Below are 16,428 nucleotides of genomic sequence, written 5' to 3'. Positions count from 1 at the left end.
AAGTTTGGCAAGTGCTATTCAATTGTCCTTTTTTAGAATCCGAACTTAATTTATGTGTAGTAATTATAGTACTTTCATCATATAAATGAGAGTTAAAATCTAGATAAACTAGGTTTGGTGAATAGGAGAACTAAGACATTTAAACTATTAACTTCGGCCTATTAACTAATACAAAACTTATATATTATGTCCAGAATATGAATTGTAATATTACAATTTATCAGCAAAATGTGTTCATAGTGGAAGACTACATGTCAATATGTCATCTTCGACTTTTTCTTCATTTAATCTCTCTTTTTTTTCCTAATTTTCTGATAACTATTTTGACTTTGCAATTCCCGTCACGACTGAAATTACCACTCTACTCCCGGCATATTCGTGATGTACGTTCCTAGTTGCGACTTCTGTAGAGGACCATAACCTACCTACTTCAGCTTCACCAAACCTTGTCTCTCCTATAGATAATAGTACGTACATATACGTAATAATCTAATATAAATAACATATTCTTTACAGTCTCGTGAATGCACTAACACACACATATATATATACAACGACAGCGAAAAAAGTGTATGCATATATATCAAAATACAGTTATTGGTGAGTTCTCCAATGGCTGCTGTACCTTGAAGTGAACAAAGACAATACTACTAATAGGCCTAGGCATTTCGGGTATCGGTTCGGTTTGGTTCGGGTATTTCGGGTTTTGGGTAGTTCGGATAGGGGTTAGAGGATCCATTTAGTACTTGACCTATTTTCGGTTCGGTTCGGTTCGGATAGTTTCGGGTTCGGTTCGGTTCGGATAGTAAATGTAGGAACCGGAAAATATCCGGAAAAAGTTCGGTTCTCATTTGGATCCGGTTCGGGTTTGGATAGTTCGGGTAGTTCGGATAATTTGGATAAAATATCGGTTATTTAGGGTAAAATATCAAATAATTAGGATGATTTTGATAAAAAAATTTGGATATTTCGGATTACTTTGGATATTTCGGATAAAACTATCTGGATAGTTTCAGATACTTTCGGGTAGTTTGGATACTTTATAATAATTTAGTTATCCTCAACTATTTTCAGATACTTTTAATAGAATTTTAAATTAAAAATATATATTTAGTGATGTTATATGTATATATAATTAATATTTTTATATATTCGGGTACCCGTTCGGTTCTCAGTTCGGTTCCGGTTCGGTTCGGTTATTTCGGATATAAAAATATAGGAACCGTTCGGATATTTGAGGGTATTAGTCCGGTTCCGGTTTCGGGTATTTCGGTTCGGTTCCGGTTCGGTTCTTCGGTTCCGGTTATTTTGCCCAGGCCTAACTACTAACAAAAAGACTTGATCCTCACTCTGTCATAATCTAAGTTTTTGTCCTTTTTCTGGTAATTTATTAAATTTGTGTGACTTTATACCTAATTCTCTAATTTATATTAATAAATAAATTTTATAACACTGATCTCTTTTTTTTCTTTCCTTTTCTATTAATCTTGAGGAGTGGTTCCATATTTCTGGTGAGAGAAAACAGCAGGGTCTTCTGCTAAATCAAGAACACTGTGTGTTCAACATATCCCCCTCGTGTTTCGAGCGTTCGTTACTTCTTAATTTCATCATAATTTGCGCAACAAGTAATCCGCAATTTCAGCTAAAGTCCGGTGAAAAAAGAAAAGTTTTTATCTTCTTTATTTGTGTGGAAAACAGCTAAAAAGTTGTAAAATGGATTTTTATTAATCTTTTTCCAGCAAGTATAGGATCAGATTCTAAAAGGTATACTCTTTAATCTTTGTTCTTCTTCTTCTTCTTTTTGTTTTTTTCTTTATAAAAAATTTCACTTACATATCACTCAAAACAGTAATAATCACAATGCATTTGTGTGAGTGACTAATGAAAAAAAATCATGAAAACAGAGTTTTAACAGATCACTGCATGATGATTTCAACCACTATAACAAATTATGATTATTTATAATTATTATTCTTATTATTCAGATATGATATATTATTTGCTTGTATTAACAGTTTCTTTTACCACTTGTATTGCAGAGTGAACTGTTTTATGGAGAAAAATTGTGGGAGAAGAGAAGGGATAAATCAAATAGGATGTATGTGGATGTTCATCAGCATCTTTGGATCTAACCAGAAGCGCCTCTTGATGGAAACGAAACATCGAAGCAAAAAATTTGCAGGTTTTGGTTTCATTAAACATGTTGTCTTGAAGATTCTTACTTACTTTTTCTGCTATAATATATATAACTAACTGATGCAGGTACTAATGAGAGTGTTCAGAAACTTATTGAAGAGGATGTCGATGTTTCTATTGCTGGTGATGAACATGTAGAGGCTAAGGCTTTTAAGGATGAATCTGAAGAAAAGTTCAGCGAGATAATCAAGCGGTTGATAGCTCAGAAACAAGGAGAGATCCAAACCTGCAAGGACTTGTTGGAGGCTTTTCATGTTTTGGACTCTGAAGAAGAATCACTCCTCAAGAAGAAGGTTTCACATGAAGATTCTCAAAGCTTGGGAGATTCCAAGAGAGTAGTAGAAGCAGAACAAGAGGCTGTGGTGTTACCAAAGAGGAAACGTAACTTCTTCAGCAAGAAATGGAGATCAGAAGAGAGGAAGAGAAACATAACATCTCAGGTTACAAAAACAATTGTTGTTTTGAAACCTGCTCCAAATAGCTTGGATGTTGATTCTTCATCAAGCAACAAGTCCAAAACCGGGAGAATCTTTTCCCGGTTTATTATCGGTTTAATCAAAAGAAGACTACAAGCTTCCGTTGGAAAGAAGTCATGTGATGTTCATGTTGATAAGAGACATTGCGTGCAAGAAAAGATACAGAGTAAATCCGGGAAGCATGTTTCAGATGAAGAAGAAGAACCGTTATGTAGTGAAGGAACAAGCGAAGATTCAAAGAAGATTATGTCTGGTTTGTATATTGCAGCAAGGAAACACTTGTCTGAGATGCTTGCAAATGGAGATATAGATGTGAACTTACCAGATAAGGAAGTACCAAGAATCTTGGGGAAGATTCTTTCTCTCCCTGAGTTCTCATCACCCGGAGATAGCCCTAGTTTGATCCCTACGCATGATTTGGTTAGCCCTTTAAGCCAAACAACCGAGGTACCAGAGATGCTGCAATGCAGTGAAGATTCAGATAAAGATGATGAGACATTGTTTACCATAGATGATTCAATCGTTTCAGACCATGTGAAGGAAACTGAGAAGACAGAGATAGAACCATTAGCTGAAACTACGAGCTCTTCCATTTCCAGACAAGAAGACGGAGATAAGCAATCATCAAATGAGGTTAGACAGCTTGTGTATGTATGTGATGAGTGAATACATTCTATGTTTTCTTGAATGAAATTTTCATGCTTTCATGGTTTATTTTGTTCCAGGAAATGATGTTCACACTGTCCTCTTCTCCAGAATCTCCACCAAGTTCTTCTGTTAGGATGACTGAATGCAAAGAAACTGCCACTGATGTGCAGGGAAAGTTAAGTCCAGTATCTGTCCTGGAAACTCTGTTTACAGATGATGAGAGTAGTCCAACAACAAGCACAAGATTCAATTCAGGTACGTGATGTAGCGATAATTCAAAGATTTGTTTAATCTTGGAATGCCTGAAACACTCTTTTTTTATATTTGTTGAGATCTCTGTAGATTTACCGAAAGCAATGAAGAAAGAAAATTCATTTGTTAAATTTTATTAGCTTAACATAAACTAGATAAAACCATATGACTATATATAAGAAAACCATAAAAACCCCTCCAAATAAGAAAAATAGTTATCTAAATTTAAAATAATTAATAAAATAAACGATAAGATATATTAGTATGATCAGCATGCATTGAATAAGAGTTGATTCTTCAGAACTTGGTTTTCTTACTGTTTTTTTCTGACTCACATTCAGCTGAAAAGAGGATACAACCACTCTGTATAAGATTCGATGAAGCTGACTCTCCAAAACAAGACAAACCCAACAATCTCAAAACAAGCATGGATGACAAGGAGTTGACACTTTCATACATTAAAGCCGTTGTGAAATCCTCAGGCTTGAGCTGGGAAGAGCTTTTGACGAGACCCTTTTACTCTGAGCAGCTTCTTGACCTAGAATCAACAGATGACATAGCTTTCTGCTCTACACAGCTCTGCGACGATAAGAATCTCCTCAACGACTGTATCAATGAAGTTCTCATGGACTTCTGTGAGAATGAACTGAATCCTGGCCCTTGGATTACGCTCCTGAAACCTGAAGTCCAGCTAATCTCAGACATGGAAGTTGCAGCTAAAGTGGCACAAGAAGGGGTTTACTGGCATCTCTTGCCTTTGCCTTCTCCTCATACTTTAGATCAGATAGTGGAGAAAGACATGGGTAAAGCAGGAAGCTGGATGGATCTCCGGTTTGATATTGGTTGGATTGGTTCCGGCACGAGTGAATTTATCCTTGATGATCTAATAGAAGAGATCATCAGAAGTTGCAGAGACATGGTCCAGGCTGAACCAATGCAGGAACAGAACATCAACAGCTTGTGACAAGGCCCTTTGTTTTAAGATTGTCTTATCTTGTACAGTTTCACTGCCACTGCAAAGGTCAAAGATCTCTAGTTGACCTTTCTAGTGCAATGGCACAACCTGAGCTTTTTTTAACAATAATTTTCTACTTCAATACTCTGTTTTTTTCTTTCCAATGGCTTCTGTATTTTTACTCACTGTAGTTTACTCAGCCAAGAGAGTTTTGTATGAGTGTGAGCTATAGAGTGGTAATACGGCTAGACAAAATGACCAGAACCAAAGAACCGAACCAAATCCTAACCAAAACTTGTGAAGTATCCAAACGGATCCAAAATTTTAATATCTGAAGAACCCAAACCAATCTAACCCAAAAATAATTCAATCATGTTCCAATAGATTTGAAATTATAAGGTTTTTAGCTCTTCGCCAACAATGTAACCAAATAAAAACAAGCTCATGATTTGAAGTATACTACATCAGAAAATACTAACGAGGCGTACTTTTGTTTTGTCTTTTCTTTCCGAATGCTTGGCTTTTGCTTTCTGATTCATCATCATCATCATCATCCTCACTCTCATCAACGGTGTTTTTGCTAGAACCAGCGGACTCGGCCTCAGCTCTTGCCTGTTTTCTTCTCCCTGCATCAAACTTGGCTTGTAGTTTTTGGTCAAGAGGGTCGTCCGAGGGTCTACGCTTCGTTTGACGTGACACTTTAGCACCAAGTCCAAGCCTATGCAAGGGGTTAAACAATACTTCTATTCAGCTTTGTATTCGCAAACGAAATACAAAATCAATCAACATGTAAAAGAATAAATATTGCTTCACCTGGGTGGTCGAGCTTCTTGTTGAGCCTCAATAGGATCATCCTCTGCAGGCGTGGACATGTTGGCAACCCACTTCTCAGCCTGGAAAACGAGCAAACACCAAGCGATGAGATATCAATGCAAGTAAAGAAGCAAATCCAAACAGGGTTTTCGAGAAAGATTAAAACTTTAGCTTCTTCAATCCCAAAATCTGGTTTGCTTCAAGGAGGAGAATCTTACAAGTTTTTGTGCCGTATCTGTCTTGAGAATCTGTGGAGTTTTCTTCTTTGTCATTGCAACTAGAGTACCACCACCACCACTACCAAACTTCCTGCTTACATTACTCACAGCAGTAAGAAAAAAAAGCATAAGTAAGCTCTTGTTAAATCTTACTCACAGCAGTAAGAAAAGAAAAGAAAAGAAAAGAAAAAGCATAAGTAAGCTCTTGTTAAATCACTAGTTGTACGCAACAAGTTAACCTAACAAGTTCTACTTTCTTCACAAAGTTCTCTCTCCCTAAACCTAACAGTCATGAGAGAATAGTAACAAGGATAGATTTTTCTAAGTTATAACTCCTCTCTTCACACAAACTATATGACAAAATTTAAATCAACAAAGAATCTATACACTCTCACAGGCAAATCGTCGAACAACTTACGTGCATACCCTAAATAACTGAGCTTTATCTAGAAAAAAAGCGCGTAAACAAACATAAACGAGCAAGAATCACGAATCTTCGCGCGGATCATACATACCCGATTAAAAAGAAAGAAGCTTGAGCTACCGTCAAAGGAACTCTCTCTCTCTCCCACTAATACCCACGGCGAACGATATTGCTCCTGCTTATCTATATAACCAATATAAACCAAATTCGAATTAAATTATTTTCCGATTTGATTTTTGGTTCGGTTCGGTTCGGTTCGAATCAATTAAACCGTACCGGGCACGACGGTTCCTTTTAGGTTTCTCGCATTTCTTCCGATTAATTATTTTCTCCGGTTGTGAAAATGCTTAAGAAAGCCACCTCCGACTCGTATCGTCTTCTTCTTGCTCCGGCGACGTCAATAACCAGAACAGAGATCGAACGTATCACAAAGATCATCAGTGATCACCCCTTCCCAAATCATCCGATCCAACCCACTCTCGCCAAGCACGTCCCTCTATCATCACTATCACCGCCCCTTGTCTCCGAAGTCCTCGGCCGTCTCTTCGCCGCTCACTCCAACGGCCTCAAAGCTCTCGAGTTCTTCAAGTACTCCCTCAAAACCCCCGAATCATCTCCCCCGACCTCCGACTCCTTCGAGAAAACGCTCCACATTCTAGCTCGGATGCGTTACTTCGACCAAGCTTGGGCTCTAATGGCGGAAATGCGAAAGGAGTATCCTTTCCTGCTGACATCCAAGTCGATGAGCATCCTTCTCTGTAAAGTCGCGAAATTTGGATCATACGAGGAGACATTATCAGCTTTCAAGAGGATGGAGAAGGAGATTTTTAGAAAGAAGTTCGGCGTCGATGAGTTCAATGTCCTTCTCCGAGCGTTCTGCACGGAGAGGGAGATGAAGGAGGCGAGATCGGTTTTCGAGAAGTTGCATTCGAGGTTTAACCCCGATGTGAAGACGATGAACATTCTTCTCCTAGGGTTTAAGGAAGCTGGTGACGTCACCGCGACGGAGCTCTTTTATCATGAGATGGTGAAACGTGGATTCGAGCCTAACTCCGTTACTTACGGCGTTAGGATCGATGGGTTCTGTAAAAAACGGAACTTTGGGGAAGCGTTGAGGCTCTTTGAAGAGATGGGTCGTGGGAAGGTTGAAGTTACGTTGCAGATAGTCACTACGTTGATCCATGGAGCTGGTGTGGTGAGAAACAAGATGAAAGCACGCCAACTGTTCGATGAAATTCCTGAGAGAGGGTTAAGGCATGATTGTGGAGCTTATAACGCTTTGATGAGTACTCTCATGAGATGTGGAGACGTGAGTGGTGCGATGGTGTTGATGAAGGAGATGGAAGAGAAGGGCGTTGAGCCTGACAGTGTAACGTTCCACTCTGTGTTTATCGGAATGATGAAATCTAAAGAGTTTGGATTTGATGGGGTGTGTGAGCTTTACCAGAAAATGAAGGGAAGATCTCTGGTTCCGAAAACACCAACGGTGGTTATGCTTATGAAGCTGTTCTGCCAGAACGGTGAAGTTAATTTAGGACTAGACCTGTGGAAGTATATGCTGGAGAAAGGGTATTGCCCTCACGGCCACGCATTGGAACTCCTTACCACTGCACTGTGTGCAAGAAGAAGAGCTGATGATGCATTTGAGTGCTCGAGGCAGACGGTGGAGAGAGGAAGGTGCGTGAGCGAACCAGTCCTTAGAATGTTAGAGACATCCTTATCAAGCAAAGGCGAATTGGAGAAACTAGAGGAACTCAAGAGTAAGATGCAGAAGCTGCATAGCTTTTTGCCGCCTCCTGGAACACAGTTAATTTAGAAGGTAACTTTTGTGTGATCAGTTCTTGTTTGCAAACAGCGACAGTGAGTGATTAGTGTATGTTAAGTTGTATTGTATACAATATTCTACAGAATATTGCAAACAATGTAGTAATTTTTAATAGAAGATCAAACTTAGCTGATGCTGAAGCTTGCATATATACAACATATACAGATTCCCCTAGCAACTCGTATAAAGTGTTTCTATACAAATATGTAAACATCAAAGCTAAACTAAGATCTGTGCCGACCATTTGATGAGTGGTTGACTTCGTGGAGCCTTATCTTTGCAACGATCCGGTTACGTATGATAGACTCAGATTTAACAGCTTCTTGGATGTTACTATGCACAAGATCACAAAGCTCGTCTAAGGCCAACATAGGGAATGGCTCTTCTATAAGTACACCCACCTGCACAGTTGAAAGGTTTCAACTTTCAAGCAAAAGATCTTGTGAGAGTGAGGAACATTACGTACTTCTTCAATGCAGAAGAGAGAAGCAGCACTGATGAAAGTAGCAGGAACAACAATCCAATGGCACTCATCCCAGAGAATGATTGGTAGAGTTAGATGCCAAAAGACTAAAAACCTCGAGGTTAAGCGTGTGTAAGCGAGAGGAATGGGAATGCCCATTAGCTGTTCACACACTCCAATGCCTTCATGTAACTGCAGCATCTTTGATTCCTAGCAGTGACCACAAGGAAGGAACATGTTTTGGTGCCAAATGGTTCATAAATGATAGCAAAATGGTTCAAGAAAGCTACCAACAAATCTCTCTTGGTATCGTCTAGTTTCAGCAGCTGAAGGCTCTGAGAAATGAACTCAATTACACAACGAGGACGATGCTTAGATTCAAGAATCAGAGACAAGTCATCTCCTTCTATCAAGTTCCGGAGGTCTCTTGCCACATCTGAACCATAAGTAACATGACACTGCAGCAGAATCACATTACACAAGTCCACAAACCAAAGCCAACATTAAGATACAAAATGGCTAGACAATAATTAGGCACTCTAGGATTAGCGTGAATTATTAATTTATTTTTTATATAATTTTATATTTATATAAAATACTTTAATTTTTGGATTTAATTATAAATTTATTTTGATGAATTATTAAAATCATTTGTTTAACAAAATAAAGTAAACGAATTTGTGGATTTGTATTAACAATATTACTCAATTAAGTCGAGTTAAACTGATTTAAGTCGCATAAATTGGATTTTAAGCCGCCTAGACAGGTTTATAGAACCATGGATACAACCTAATAATCATTACCTTAAGAGCCACAGGGAAAGCTGCAACGTAACGAAGAAGCAAGTCTTTAATAACCAACTCATCACCAGAGCCACCAACGGAACAAATCACTTGCCTAGCTAAATCATCAGTTCCAGCAATGATCCCAACCCAAGCTTTCCTCCCTTCTTCATACCTAGAATACGAAGCTTCCGTGCGGAACACGAGAAGCAGCGCCAAAGCAGGAGCCGTGAGCTGATACGGCAGAGAAGAGGATCTAAGAATAGGGAAGATGCTAGGAAGCCAGTCCAAAGCCACTGCAGAGTTGTAGCTCGCGATGAAGATAGCAACGGACGTGAAGAAGAAGACAGGAGGGAACAGAGAGAGTATGACGCGCGAAGAGAAGCTCGAGAACAAGTGGTGTACATGGCGGAGAGAGCTCCTGTGTTCGACCCATTTCTCGTGAGTGTAGAGAGTGCGTTTCTGCTGCATCCCACGCTCTTTGATCTCGTCGGCCCAGTCGGGTACGGCTCTGAGGAGAGAGATGAGGTTCTCGGTTAGGGTTTTGGCGCCTGAAAGGTCGGATTCAGGGCCTGATGAGACGCGGGGAGGCTTGAGATGGAGGGGTTTGCGGAATCTTGATTCGGAGAGGGATCGTTGAGTGAAGTTAGAAGAAACGGATAGGTTCATGGATTGATACATTTGGTTAGGGTTTAGGATTTGGTGGTGCAGAGGAAGAGTGAGATGAAAAGGAGACTTGAGGTGGTGCTTAAGGTTAGTTAAAAACGGTTGCTTTCAAAGACTCTTCTTTACGCTCCGTTCTAAAACTTTAGATGTCGTGTTTCAGCTACTATTGGGCCTTAGTTTCATAAGCTGGGCTTTACCAAGTTTATAGCAAACGGCGGGGAGGAGGAACAACTACACTGATCCATTATACGAAGAGTTTAGATTCTTGATTTATGGTCTGTTTGATTTTGTGTTATCAAGTGTAAAAAAAAAAGACACAGAATACAAAATTGATTCCAGCTGCTAAAGCCAAAGCTGTTCAAACAATGGAACACTTTGACAAATGATATAGCACACCTTTTTTTGGTCACATATAAAAAAGCACACTATAGTTTTCTAATTGCTCAAAAAACCACATTACATCATTAATAAGATGTTCAACTAGTGTTAGAAAGCTTATTATGTAATGGCTCTACCTCCTCCACATTAATGTTTAGTCCAAGATTTTGGTATCTGTTTGGTTTTAAATTGGAGCATGTCTTGTCTTTTCTAGAGAAATTTTGGAACAGTTTTGATTAATTCTTGTGTAGTTTTACATTTTCAAGTATTTATAGTGAAGTATATAGTTATAATCTAAACAGAGTTTTGATAAACTCATCATTCATGAATAAGCTATGAAGTGGAATCCAGAGAGGAACAAGTCTTGACTAGATGACATCCACATTCTCTCACTCTTATCTCTTGACCCGTGAACTCCACTCTCTGAACTCTCTCATGTTTCGTTTGATACACGCGCCTCAATCAGTAGAGCCACCACACTCCTAGACATTGCTTAGATGCTAGAAAGAAGTCTATTATAGAGAGAGAGAGAGAGAGAGAGAGAGCATATAGTCAAAGTCAGACATCAAGTTTTTTAATTTTGAATTTTGAAAAAAAAATCAAATCGTGTTATCCACAGTAAATGCTTTCAACTCTTTAGGTGAACAAGGGATCTGATTGATAGTTTTTTGTTTTTTTCTGCTTCCCTCTCTCTCACCTCACCAGTAAAGCAACATCACATACACACAAGAACCAGACAGAGAGTTAGAGAGAAAAAGAAAAAAAACCCCTTTCTTCTCACCATTGTTGATGGAGGAGAAAGCTCATGAATCAAAGAGAAAAAAGCATATGAAAAACTGAGCCGTCTCCCTCCTCTTATGGATCTACTTTGTGTGTGTGTGTGTGTGTGTTAGATAAGCTTTGAGAGAGATTTTCTAGTTTGCATGTTACCTTACCCTCCAAGTATTTATCTTTTAAAGCCTTATCAGCCCTTTAGATTCTGATTTGTTCTTATCCATTTATCAGATCTTTTTATAAGGTCCCCCGGTGAGTTTTTGCATCCTCTTGTTTAAAAAAAAATAAAAAATAAAAGGTCAGAAGAAGCTATGGATCGAAGAGAAGCTATGTCGGGTTCTTACTACATCCAGAGAGGCATGCCTGGTTCTGCTCCTCCTCCTCCTCCTCAGACACAACAGCCGTTTCACGGATCACAAGGGTTTCACCATTTCTCCAACCCCAACTCTCCTTTCGTCTCGAACCCAAACCTGAACCAAGTAGGCGGCGGCGGCTCCGCTGCATTCGTGTCTCCTCCTTTACCGATCGAGTCTTCTCCGGCTGACTCTTCAGCGCCTGTTGCGGCTGCTCCTCCTCCGTTGTTTGGTGAGAAGAGGAAGAGAGGACGGCCTAGGAAATACGGACAAGAAGGTCCTGTTTCCTTGGCATTGTCTCCCTCCATGTCCCCAAACTCTAACAAACGTGGCCGTGGTCGACCTCCTGGCTCCGGCAAGAAGCAAAGGCTTGGTTCCACTGGTAAAGACTCTCTCTTTCTCTCCTCCCTCTTCTTAAAATTATGTATACAGTGGAAAGTTTTGAGCTTTATTGAACTATACATTATACTATATAGTTTATGAGAACATTGGTTTTGAATATGGTGGAAAGTTATAATCTTTATTGGCTCTTTTAAGTACTAGTTTAAAGCTTTAGAATATTTTAATGCGTCTCAGGTGTGTAAAAATATAATCTTTTATTCTAGGGCCATTGTCTTAAGCTATGTTTATTAATACTTTTATGTTCTAATTAATTATGTGATTTTTGTTTGTTCTGTAAGGTGAATTGATGCCTTCATCGTCTGGGATGAGCTTCACCCCGCATGTAATCGCAGTTTCAGTTGGTGAAGTATGTGATCAAATTCTTGTTCTTTTTATGCTTGTTGAGATAAGTCTTTAACCATCACACCCTTGTGTTTGTTTTTGTCAGGACATTGCATCAAAGGTACTGTCTTTTTCGCAGCAAGGTCCAAGAGCGACTTGTGTCTTATCTGTTAGTGGTGCAGTCTCTACTGCAACTATTCTACAGCCATCACCATCTAATGGAGCTATTAAATACGAGGTTTTAATATTTATTATCATCCTCACGTTTTGTTATGCTTTTACAAAGACAAATAAACACTACTCATGTATGCTGGTTTAATACTCTCTAGGGTCGTTTCGAGCTCTTGTCTCTCTCGATCTCTTATCTGAACGCAACTGACAATGACTACTCAAACCGCACTGGAAACCTATCCGTCTCACTCGCTAGCCCTGATGGTCGTGTCATTGGTGGTGGAATTGGAGGGCCTTTAATAGCTGCAAGCCCAGTTCAGGTGAGCTGCTTGTAACCATCAAAACAAATCTTGACTTGCATTGTTCTAAAAGTGTGTGTTGCCTCCTTAACAGGTTATCGTTGGGAGCTTCCTTTGGGCGGTTCCAAAAGGGAAGGTTAAGAAACGAGATGAAGCTTCTGAAGATGTCCAAGACACGGACGGTTTGGAGAAGAACGACCACAACACTGCACCAACTTCACCTCCTCAACAAAGCCAGAACCTTGATCAGACTCCTGTAGGCATGTGGTCAACCGGTTCAAGATCAATGGATATGCATCACGCCCACATGGACATTGATCTAATGCGTGGTTGATTCATATGTGTAGTAGATAAGCATTGAATCTAGGAGAAGAAGAAAAGCTAACCTCTCTCAGAAAAATGTCTTTTGGTTATGTTTAGGACAAGAAAAAGACTTGTAGTGATTTTCAGAACTCTTGTGTGTTCTTTAGCTTTTGGTTTATTGATTGAATTGCAATTTCATATAATGTTATTACATTCTACAACATACAGTCTGTTTTAGCAGGTAGTCTTTTGAAGAAGTTAACAAGACCAGGAGGTGTCTTTCGCCTGAATCTTGGATGTCTCATGATGTACAATCCACCAAGAAGAACAAAAACCTTAAACGGCACAACGTACAAAACCACTGAAGAAACCAAAAAAAGCACCATGAAGATGGACGTTGCTCTTGGATCTCTCCAGCTTAACAGAGCTTGAACTCTCTCTCCTTGACCAGCTATGTCTCCCACAACAGTCTGAGCTCTGCTCGCTATACTCCTCAACCGCTCGTACCGCATTTTCACAACCGCCGGGTCTTCAGAAGAATATGGAAACGTGTCGAACTCTTCGTTAAGCTCTTCAGGGTGAACGTTGTCTGCAAATGAAAGTCTTGTGTCCATGTGTGGAGGTTGTCTGGGACGCAGTCTGTAGTTCCATACACCAAGCATGAACAACAAAAGGGATGTTATCGGAAGAATCATCTCCGGCAAACACACAAAGGCCAAGTAGAGTATATGAACCGCTGCAGACGCTACTGGTTTCTTCCAAGTGCAGATATCTTGAAACCATTCTCCGGTACCGAGTAAACCAGATAAAACCGATTTTAGTCTAAAGAAATTTGCTCTGCTTTTCCTAATGCTCCAGAAATGAGAATCCAAACCGGTTATGTATTCAATCACTTCTTTCCTAAGAGGCGGCTCGGTTCTGCTTAACCGAGCCGCCACTAGGCTAACAGCATGCTGTCTGAGAATCTCCTGATGCACTACTTTCAACGGTCTAACGTAATGCATCTTGGGAAGAAGCGGTTTCCAGTACTGAACCAACATTTGAAACATGGAGGTGCAAGTAAACCGAATAGCCAAATGTAGTTCGCCCATGTTCTTGACACCCGAAGGTCGAAGAATGAGAAGCGGATACGAGTTAGTGTAGAGTCTTCCTGATTCAAGAGTCGAGATTCGAACTCTGACTTTCCCAATCTTCCCATCTTTGTTGTTGCCACCATTGATTTGGTTGTTATCGAAAACGCCGATTGTGATTACCGTCGCTGGCTCATAAACCTCCCATGTGTACTGCTCGTTGAACCGCGGGTTAAAACAGTTGGTAACGGTCCGAGTCCTGACCCATTTGGTCCCATACTTAGCCACACAGTAAGCATCTACCGTCTCTTTCTTTCCATCATGACTCACGTTTAAACCTTCAACTCCCAGAATCCCTAATTCAAGAACACCAAGCGACGGCTGCTGACGTGTCCACAGCTCTTTCATCGACGGTCTGAAGTCGCTACTGTAGTAAGTAGACTCATCAAGAACGTGATAGCCTCCTTCTAAACAAACATTCAGAAGAATCCTAGTAGTAGCGACTCTGGCCCTCCTTTGGTTCTCAAACTTAAGACTAAACCAACGGTTAGGCACTATCCGGTTATCAGAAACTCGTCTTTCGATTATATCGAACGGTATCTTAACCAATCCCAGTGTTTCCTCTCGGTTAACCGCCACCCGGTCTTCGATTGATATTTCAAGATCTTCAAACGGTTCAGCCGCGACAAGTGTAAACTCCTCGTTCCATCTAGGATTAAGCAACTGACTCGGTTTGGTTCGAACCATTTGGTTACCTAACTTGATTTTAACATACGGATTTGGAGCCCGAGTCCGGTCCGGTACGATAACCAAGTCTTGCGCCTCGATAACATTAACACGAAGGTACCATAGCCTCGGAGAATGGTAGATTTTAGAACGAACGCTCGATTTGTTTAAAGCCGTTAAAGCGTCCGAGTACGTCGCGTCTGAGAATGCTTCGTCGGCTTGTGTACCGAACCAAACAGCTAACATAATCTCTCCTCCTTTCTCGACGTTGACTACGTACCATTCTGGAGCTAAAGGACTGTCTGGTGCAACACGTGTCGGAATCTCACGGAGATCGAACTGGATTGAACCGACGAAGTCGTCTTTGATTACGTCTTTGTCCATGACGATGACTTCGAGATGGTCTGATTGTTGGTCGGATTTGGAGAAGGCGAAGACTTCGTTCCAGATAGGGTTTTTATTCTTCTCGAAGTGTTTTGTTCTTGCCGTGAAGTTTCCGAGTTTGACTTCGACGTAGGGGTCTAGACTTCCTGTCGGGTCCATTGTCGGAAGATTTCGTGCTTTTACGATTTTGACGTAAAGAAACTCCATCGGCTCGACGAGATCATGAGCTCTGATGTTTCTTGCTTGTCTGCCTCCTCCGAGAATCGGATTCGTCTCTTTGATTGAAAAATCTGGTGGAGTAGGATCAAATCCCATTGCTGCCGGTACCGGAGAATCATATCTAGCCGCCTGAAACCTAGAAACTCCGATAACCGGCGGCGGTTGTGGCAATAGCGTTTGAAGCGGTTCCAGTTGAGGCGATGATGGTCGTGGTGGTTGTGGTCGAGGCGATTGCGGTTTAGGTGGTCGTGGTTGAGGCGATCGCGGTTGAGGCTGTTGTGGTTGAAGCTGTTGCGGTTGAGGCGGTTCCGGATCTCTTTGTTGCCTAGGTTTACTTATCTCTGTTGTGGGGATGTTGTGGAACTTGTGCCTTGTGTGAGAAGTAACCTTCTTTGTAGGGTTTATATTCGGTACCTTGAGAGAGGGGGTATCAGTTACATACACTTTCAGAGCAAGCTCACCTCTAACGGCAGAAAAGAAAACGCTTCGTTTCTCTTTCTCGAGAGGGTAATGCATCCCCACAGCTTCAGAGTAAGGCACGAACGCAGTTCCGAAGATCCGGATCTTACCGAGACAGGACTTCGTTATACTGCTTGTTTTGTTGTAAACGTTAGCCTCAAGGATCAGATTCGATAGATCCTCTGTATCTGAGATGTTGAAGAAGAACTTCTCGTTCCATACAGGACTCGCATCGTCGATCTTTGTCGAGGTTTTGACGATCTGACCGTCGAATCGTAGCTCCACGAAGGCGTTAACACCACCATATCCATCTCCTTGATGAGCTCTCTCCTCTCTAGGTTTGAGTCTTACGCTTATGACTTCAACGCCAAGTTTTAAGTTACTCATTGACTTTTGCTAAGGAGAAATCGTTTTAATTTTTCTCAGGAGACAGAGGAGCAGAGGTTTTGAAAGTTTCTTCAACACTTTGTGAGATCGTGTAGACTTGTCTTACAAGACAACTTGGTAGATGTTTTTTCCCCCGGGGGAATTTGTTTATGTTAATTAATCGTTGACTGTGTTTAATTAAAGACTAAGCAACACGCTTATCTGTAATTAGTCGTGAATCGTGACGCCAATCATTAGTTCTATATTATTAAAAGAGAAGTACCCTTTTGAACTCCCTATTTTTTTGATTGTCTTTTTCAGTTGCATTTATGAAATATCCTAAAACGAATAAAACTGCCTAATTTATTACTTGTCTTTTCAGTTACATTAATGAAATATGTTTTCAGTTACATTAATGAAATATGCTTAAATGAAATTAAACTTCTTATTTTATTGTTTGTCTTTTTCAGTTACCTTAATGAAAT

At 40.3% G+C, this 16,428-nt stretch overlaps 6 protein-coding genes across 7 annotated transcripts; 3 read left to right on the top strand and 3 right to left on the bottom strand.

The window, feature by feature from the left end:
* The first annotated feature begins 1,470 nt into the window (after positions 1 to 1,470).
* Positions 1,471 to 4,743, top strand: LOC106312475. Of its 2 annotated transcripts, none has more exons than XM_013750015.1 (5): positions 1,471 to 1,764; positions 2,040 to 2,182; positions 2,263 to 3,305; positions 3,398 to 3,575; positions 3,914 to 4,743. In XM_013750015.1, the coding sequence occupies exons 2-5, from the start codon at positions 2,053 to 2,055 to the stop codon at positions 4,534 to 4,536; spliced, it is 1,974 nt and encodes a 657-aa protein (XP_013605469.1). In that variant the 5' UTR covers positions 1,471 to 1,764; positions 2,040 to 2,052; the 3' UTR covers positions 4,537 to 4,743. The 2 variants fall into 2 exon arrangements, with proteins under 2 accessions (XP_013605469.1, XP_013605470.1); XM_013750016.1 differs by lacking the exon at positions 1,471 to 1,764 and adding an exon at positions 1,794 to 1,870.
* Positions 4,744 to 4,876: 133 nt separating this feature from the next.
* On the bottom strand, positions 4,877 to 6,157 carry LOC106312476 (uncharacterized protein PB1E7.01c). The gene is made up of 4 exons (XM_013750017.1): positions 6,074 to 6,157; positions 5,559 to 5,649; positions 5,341 to 5,420; positions 4,877 to 5,245 (listed from the first exon to the last, which is right to left on the bottom strand). The coding sequence occupies exons 2-4, from the start codon at positions 5,610 to 5,612 to the stop codon at positions 5,002 to 5,004; spliced, it is 378 nt and encodes a 125-aa protein (XP_013605471.1). The 5' UTR covers positions 5,613 to 5,649; positions 6,074 to 6,157; the 3' UTR covers positions 4,877 to 5,001.
* A 158-nt stretch (positions 6,158 to 6,315) lies between these two features.
* Positions 6,316 to 7,934, top strand: LOC106312782 (pentatricopeptide repeat-containing protein At3g61360). The gene has a single exon (XM_013750434.1). It carries the CDS (start codon positions 6,326 to 6,328, stop codon positions 7,796 to 7,798), a length of 1,473 nt encoding a protein of 490 aa, XP_013605888.1. The 5' UTR covers positions 6,316 to 6,325; the 3' UTR covers positions 7,799 to 7,934.
* Positions 7,850 to 9,762, bottom strand: LOC106312783 (UPF0187 protein At3g61320, chloroplastic). Its single transcript, XM_013750435.1, has 4 exons — positions 9,074 to 9,762; positions 8,561 to 8,728; positions 8,274 to 8,480; positions 7,850 to 8,208 (listed from the first exon to the last, which is right to left on the bottom strand). The coding sequence occupies exons 1-4, from the start codon at positions 9,731 to 9,733 to the stop codon at positions 8,032 to 8,034; spliced, it is 1,212 nt and encodes a 403-aa protein (XP_013605889.1). The 5' UTR covers positions 9,734 to 9,762; the 3' UTR covers positions 7,850 to 8,031.
* A 1,056-nt stretch (positions 9,763 to 10,818) lies between these two features.
* Positions 10,819 to 12,927, top strand: LOC106307204 (AT-hook motif nuclear-localized protein 11). Its single transcript, XM_013744083.1, has 5 exons — positions 10,819 to 11,605; positions 11,904 to 11,971; positions 12,053 to 12,184; positions 12,276 to 12,437; positions 12,511 to 12,927. The coding sequence occupies exons 1-5, from the start codon at positions 11,182 to 11,184 to the stop codon at positions 12,748 to 12,750; spliced, it is 1,026 nt and encodes a 341-aa protein (XP_013599537.1). The 5' UTR covers positions 10,819 to 11,181; the 3' UTR covers positions 12,751 to 12,927.
* Positions 12,920 to 15,964, bottom strand: LOC106307203 (protein QUIRKY-like). Its single transcript, XM_013744082.1, has one exon. It carries the CDS (start codon positions 15,962 to 15,964, stop codon positions 12,935 to 12,937), a length of 3,030 nt encoding a protein of 1,009 aa, XP_013599536.1. The 3' UTR covers positions 12,920 to 12,934.
* Positions 15,965 to 16,428: the final 464 nt, after the last annotated feature.

The sequence above is a fragment of the Brassica oleracea genome, chromosome C8, assembly GCF_000695525.1.
Source record: "Brassica oleracea var. oleracea cultivar TO1000 chromosome C8, BOL, whole genome shotgun sequence".
In the NCBI taxonomy this organism is placed as follows: domain Eukaryota; kingdom Viridiplantae; phylum Streptophyta; class Magnoliopsida; order Brassicales; family Brassicaceae; genus Brassica; species Brassica oleracea.
Note: the sequence above shows the minus strand (reverse complement) of the source record. Positions and strands in the feature narration are given on the sequence as shown.